The sequence below is a fragment of the Echinops telfairi genome, unplaced genomic scaffold (genome assembly GCF_000313985.2).
Source record: "Echinops telfairi isolate 266 unplaced genomic scaffold, ASM31398v2 ScPeMD7_34;HRSCAF=130, whole genome shotgun sequence".
Classification (NCBI taxonomy): domain Eukaryota; kingdom Metazoa; phylum Chordata; class Mammalia; order Afrosoricida; family Tenrecidae; genus Echinops; species Echinops telfairi.
Genome location: NW_022103931.1, coordinates 261,877 through 269,140, shown reverse-complemented (window position 1 = coordinate 269,140; position 7,264 = coordinate 261,877). Strand labels below are relative to the sequence as shown.

General features: G+C 33.4%; 1 protein-coding gene across 1 annotated transcript in view; it reads right to left on the bottom strand.

Annotated features, from left to right (window-relative positions):
- Positions 1-7,264, bottom strand: part of ATRX (ATRX chromatin remodeler) — a 256,653-nt gene that overhangs the window by 70,317 nt on the left and 179,072 nt on the right. Inside the window, exon 27 of the mRNA XM_004715899.4 lies at positions 6,848-6,954. Coding sequence (XP_004715956.2) covers positions 6,848-6,954 — 107 coding nt within the window. The remainder of the gene's footprint in view (positions 1-6,847; positions 6,955-7,264) is intronic.

The window sequence follows — 7,264 nt, the reverse complement described above, 5'->3', positions numbered from 1 at the left end:
GGGAGGAGATGAGCCAGTCAGGGTGCGATGTAACAATGATGAGAAATACAACCTTCCTCTAGTTCCTAAAGGAGGTACAAAACTTTTAACTTTTGATGAGGCCTATTATATATATTTCATTCTTTGCTTCATGCTTTTGATGTCAGATCTAAGAATCCATTGCCAAACCAAAGTTCATGAGCATTTACCCTTATTATTTTCTAAGAGTTTTATAGTATTCTTGTAATTAGGTTGTTGATACCCTTTATCATGCTGAAGATTTTCTTGCTATTTGATTTTATCATAAAATGGCTTCAAGTTGATGCAGATTTTTATAATAATTCCAAATTTCATTATTATATTTCTGTCAAATTACATCACTGTATAACTATTAAACTGGGAATCATGATTTAGCCAAGTTGACACATAACCTCAACCAGCATTAGTCTAACTTTGCAGCTAAGCATTTCTTGCTGCCAGATGTCTGTCATCAATGAGCAAAATTGTAAGTTTTTTACTACTGTCATAAATTCAAAATGTTAGATGGCAAGATATTTCTTAAGTGAAGGTAGGTGGATTCTCTTTATGCAAAAGCGTAAAGGAGGAAGAAAAAAGACATGAGATTTAGAGATCAAAAAGTAAAATGGCAGATACAAATCCAACTTTACGAATATCATTAAATGTGAATAGAATGGAATAATCCAAACAAAAGACAGAGGTGGTCAGAATAGATAATAAAATATAATGCACTGCTATTATGTCTAGATGAGATTCAAGGATGTAGACAAACTGTTCTCTTATTAATTCCCACAGTAAATTTTATTTTCTTCTGATTTCTATATGCTTAGTATACTCTTCAGAAATGAAAGAGGGTATATGCTACTACCAACCTTATAAAAGTAAAAGGGATGATAAATACTATAAATAACACTATGCCAATAAATGTAATCACTTAGAATTCCTATAAAGTCACAAATAATCTAGCCTGAATAATGATGAAATAGACATTCTGAATGGATCTATAACAAGTAAAGACACTGAATTGATCATTAAACAAACTACTCTCAAAGAAAAGTTCAGGCGGAAGCAAAGTCTCCTGAGAATTTCCACCCCCCAAAGGATAAGGCATGTCATAATATGTTTTACTAAGTTAGGATTATATCAATACCAAAGCCAGTAAAAAATACAACAAGCTAAGAAAAGATAAGGAATATCACCTAAGAATACAGATGCAAAAATCCTCAACACAACACTAATAAACCAAATTCAACATAATATTAAAAGGATTATACAGCATGACAAACAGATTTATTCCAGGTATGAGAGGGTCGTTTAACATAAGAATATCAATTAATATGATATACCACACATCAGCAGAATGAAGGAAAAGAATCATCTGCATCAACTTGAAGCCATTTTATGATAAAATCAAATAGCAAGAAAATCTTCAACATGATAAAGGGTATCAACAACCTAATTACAAGAATACTATAAAACTCTTAGAAAATAATAAGGGTAAATGCTCATGAACTTTGGTTTGGCAATGGATTCTTAGATCTGACATCAAAAGCATGAAGCAAAGAATGAAATATATATAATAGGCCTCATCAAAAGTTAAAAGTTTTGTACCTCCAAACACTTTACCATAAAATACAACTTAAGAGTATGGGAGAAAAGATTTGAGATAACAGATAAGGTTTTGATATTCAAACTAAAATCAAGTTTACTACTACCATCAACCTTACTCTAAATCATAGTGACCCCAAAGAACAAGGCAGAACTGTCCCTGTTGGTTTTGTAACTGTACATCTTATAGCAGAATAGAAAGCTTCATCTTTCTCATGGGGAGTGGCTGGTTTCAAACTGCTGACCTCTCCAGTTAACAGCCCAAGAACTCCAATAACTAACTAACAAAAAAGACAAGCCATCCAACTATAGAATGAGCAAAATACTTGAATGTATCCAAAGAAGGTATAAAAATGGGTAAAAGCAAATGAAAAGATATTGAATGTCATTAGTCATCAGAGAAATGCAAATTCAATTCCCATATAGTAGATTATGACTCAGGATAGAACAGAAATGACCCTTTGGGTTTGACTTTACCTTCGGGGAACAGACAGCTTCATCTTTCTCCCACAGAGTGACAGGTTAAGTTTGAACTACTAAACTTGTGGCAAAAAATTCAATGCATAGCCTACACCATCACCAAGGATCCTTAAATCAAACTATAGGATAGCTATTAGAACCTTATTAGCAAGTCAAGCCATGATGTTGGGAGAGGAGCATGTATGTCTTGGAGAAGGTGATTACATTTCTGTTGGTGCTTACACATTGAGGAGCAACCTCTCATCAAGAAAAAAAACAAACACTTAACAATACTTATATAGAATCCCAAGGGGGAAATATGCTCAGTGCTATATTCTCAATTGGGCATTTTTGACCCAGTTTCTATAAAGCCCTTAGTGACCCCGGCTGCGTGTTACAGACTTCTGGGACTTCAGACCGTGCTTTCAAGGTGCACAACATCCTTCATAGGCCAAACCAGAAAGACTCAATGTGGAAACCCCACTAAGTGAACTGGGCTTTATCTCAAGCTCACCTGGAGCTCTTGGACTTAGGTTGAAACCGCCTCTTGTGAGTGTGATGACTATGCCAGGGTTGTCATTGGACTTTTGTTCTCTTGCCTGGAGGGTACTCAATGAATGGTGGCCCGCGATTACCATATATTTACCATTTGAATGAGCTCCTTGTTTTCTTATGACATGTATTAATCTAGGGGGCATTTTTCTGCCTTTGTGAAGGAAGGTTACTGAAAATTTTGCCCTATCACCAACACCATTGTTTGTGTAAAGAGTGTCCAGTCACTTAAGAGCTTAATCTGTATAAATCAACAATTCATGTATTGTGGCTTGTAGACAGCCTATACTTGTAAAATTCCCTTTTCTCAACAGTGTTTTAAATGATATACAATTGGCTAAATCAATGATACTATGAATAGAATTATCTTACTATAGATGACAATGGAGGCCCAAAATCGATGGGTAGGGTGCACGCACAGAATAAGTCTCCAGTGAATCCCCTCTGACTGCAGTCGAGGTATGTGAATAGTTTTGTTATCAAACAGGAGGCATTGTAAACTCAACTATGGCAGATGTTGTTAGGTTAAAATGTAATTATTTTTTCATTTGATACCTTTTGACCCATTTTAAATTTGTTCTACTTTTTAATACTTGCAACTTTCTTTTCGATTGAGGCTTTTCTCTGTTTTGTTATTGATTTAATCTGGTGTATTTTTCTACATATGAAAGTAAGGATAGGTAAATTTAGAGAGACAGTACCTGGACAGTAACTGATTTCTTAAGGATAAAGTGGAGGAGCTTGAAGGGAAATGGGGAATGAATAACAGTGAATACAAGAAAGAAGAAAATGTTCTAAATTGATTGTGATGATTGTACAAGTCTTCTTAATATGAAAGGAGTATTGAATTGTATGATATGTGAATTATATGTCAATAAAATGTAAATTTTAAAAGGTTTTTTAAAATTACTGGATTTAAGTGGAGAGAAAATGTTTTGAGAATTTGCGCTTTACACAATTGATGTGTGTATGGATTGCGATAACAGTTGTATGAGCCCCTAATAAAATGTTTTTAAAAAACTTACTGGATGCCCCATGTGGATGGATTATAATGCTCTCTATCATAAAATGATAATGTCTCCAAAATAAACCAGAGACATATATAAACCATAGAAATAGAATAGATTTTAAACTTGCACTTAATTCTAGTCCAAATCTAAGAACAATTAGCTCTTGTGACAAAGTCTTGGTGGTTGCTCACCCTAATAAAGAGATCATTGAAGATATGGATGATATATGTCTTTATAGGTAAAGCTATAGGGACAGTAAATGGATTAATGGTGACTTAGGGGTAAGGCAGGGGAGGTTGAGGGTAAATAGGGAGCTAATAACAATGAGTACGAAAAAGAAGAAAATGTTCTAAAATTGGTTATGATGACCGTACAATTCTTTTCTGTATGATTAAACTACTGAATTGAATGATGTGAAATATGTCAATAAAACTATTAAGAAGAAAGAAAGCATACTTTTGCAGGAAAAAAAGAAAATTAGAAAAGTATATGGAGAGTTTGGAAATTTCCTGCATTACTGGTGGGAATGTGATATGCTCATATGGTATAATTCCTTTAGAAAACAGTTTGGGGGTTCCTCATGGAGCTACATATGGATTTATCATATGACCCAACAATTCCACTGGTAGGTACATACATACATTATCTCAAAGTTGGATGCATGGCAATGTTCAAGGTAGCACTATTCATAATAGCCTCAAGGTGAAAACCATAAAAGTTAGCAAGTGAATGAGTTAAGAAAAATATGGTGTTCCATACAAGGCAATAATATTTAGCCATAAAGGGAAATAAAGTTTTTATATACCAATGAATCTTAAAATATTAAGTTGAGTGAAAAAAGTCAGAGACAAAAGACAATTATTGTACAATACCACTTAAATGAAATATCTTGACAAGGCAAATGCTTAAAGACTAAAGTCACCAGAGATAAAAGTAGTTACCAGTAAATAGGGGATAAGGAAATCAGGAATATTGTTTAATGGGTATTGAGTTTCTCTTTTTGTATTGAAAAGCTTTTGGGAAAAGAAAATGGTGACAACCACACAGCATGGTGAATGTAATGTCACTGATATTTACATATTTAAAAGGCAAAATTGTGTTATATTTATTTTATAATAAAACTATTTTTAGAAAAGCATAGAGAATTTCAAGAACTACTGAATTTCAAGAGATACTGCTTTCAAAAGTTACTATACAGCCAAGTAAACAAAACTGAGTAATATTGGCATTAATACAGATATATAGATCAACAGAATATATGTGAATGCCAGAAACAATGCCATATATGCATGGTCACTGATTTGATAAGGGTGCCAAGTACATTTAATAGGGAATGAATAATTTCCTCATTATATGGTAATGGATTGAGTATACATACATATGCAAAATAACAAAGTGGGATCCATTCCTCACATACATGTAGAAATCAAATCAAAATAAAAGAACTAAATATAAGACCTATCACTAAAATAAATAATTAATAAATAAAGACCTATCACTATAAAACTTAAGAAACTTTACGTGTAAATCGTGAAGGCCTTGGATTTGGCAATGGTTTCTCAGACATAAAAATCATATTCTACAAAAGAAAAAATTGGTAAATTGTACTTAATCAAAATTAAATACTATTGTACATCAAATGACCTTAACAAGAAATGAAAAGATAACTGAAGGAGTGGAAGGGAATACTAGGAAATCATGTAGCTGATAACAGACTAGTACTCCCAGTATATAAAATGAAATTCCATTCAACAACAAAAAGACAAACCTACAAGAAATAAACAAAGGACCTGAATAGTTGGTTCTTTGAAGATGATATATAAATGGCCAAAAACCACATGAAAAGATGCTCAGCATCATTAGTCATTAGAGAAATGAACACCTACTAAGATAGTTATAATAAAAATAAAACAAAAAATAAAAAGTTTAAGTAAGAATGTGGTGAAACTGGAACTCTCATGCACTGCGGATGGGCCTGTAAAATAGCGCAAATTGACAACTCTTCAACAAATTAAAACACAGACTTGTTATAGGATTAAGAAATCTCATTCCTAGGTATATAACTAAAGGAAACGAAAACAGGTGTATACATAAAAATTTGTATATAATGTTAATACCACCACTACTCAAAATAGCTGAAAGTGGAAATAATCCAAATGTGTCCATCAATGAATGAATACAGGAAATTTGTATTCATACCATAAAAAGAAAATTAAATCTGTTGCCATTAAATCAATGAAAGGGTATAGTAACACTGCAGGACAGGGTAGAACTGTCCCAGTTGGATGGAATTTTTATGGAACCAGACCATCACATCTTTCTCCCAGGGAGTAGTAGCCCGTGGATTCCAAAGACCGATCTTGTAGTTATAAGCCAAGCACTGCACCATTGCATTACTAAGGCTTCTTTCTAATGCGTGTTCAACTACTAAGCAGAAGGTGTTGGCTTGAATCAAGCTAGCAGTACCTGGAGAGGTGCTTCCATTAAGACTATGGCCAAAAAAAACCTATGGGGAAGTTTTACTCTGTTAGCACAACAATTAGTCAAGAGTTGGAACTGGCTTAATAGCAACTAAATAACAACAACATACAGTGGAGTATTACTGTAAACGGGATGGAATATGAATATCGATATGTTACGACATGTATGAAACTTTAAAACATATGAAGCCAGTTACAAAAGACCACATATGATTCATTTGAAGGGTACAAAATGGAACAATCTGCAGGAACAGAAAGTCTATTCATAGTTGATTAGGGTCAGGAGGCATTGATGTGTAGGAGTAAGGTTTTAGCTAAAAGGTACAGTTTTGTTTTGTGTGTCTGTGTTGGATAAAAATTCTTAAACTATGGATGATATACTAATACTTCAAGTGTGAGAAATGGTGTGTGAATTATATCTTAAACAGCTGTTTTAAAAACAATAAAATTATGCTATAGTTGCAAAAATTAACACATATATATGTTCAGACTAAATGGAGAGCAAAAGTTATTACTTGAGTAAGCTAAAACCCTGTGAAGAGAAAGAAAACCCAAATATTTTCCACTAAATAAAAAGAAAAGTGGTAAGACTTCATCTAGTCAAAGGCAAAAAACCTACAGGACCAGGAAAAATAAAGCAGTCCCATCTGTTGATTTCTAGTTTAGATGGTGGGATTATAGGTAGTTTTGTTTACTTTATTGCTAAATGCTTGTCCAATGTATTTAAATGTTATAACTCACCTTTATATATGAGAGGTTTGTCTTTATCCTCTGTCTTCTCTCTACTTGCCAATTCAAGAAAATCTTCAATCAAGTCCAGAGATATGAGAGACTGGCTGAAAACAAGACTAAAAACACAAATTAGTGTTCATGGATTATAAGATTCAGATTAAAAACTCACTATTTCTCAAACTGATCTACAAATTTAACACAATTTTAGTAAAAACCCAGTAAGATATTTTGCAGAAATTAACATGGTGATTTGAAAATTCATACGGGATGCAAAACAGCTAGAATCAGTCAAAACAATTTTGAAAAACGAAGTTGGTGAAAAATACAACTTTCCTCCAGTTCCTAAATGCTTCCTCCCCGCCCCCACTATCATGATCCGAATTCTACCTTGCAAGTCTGGCTAGACCAGAGGATGTACACTGGTAC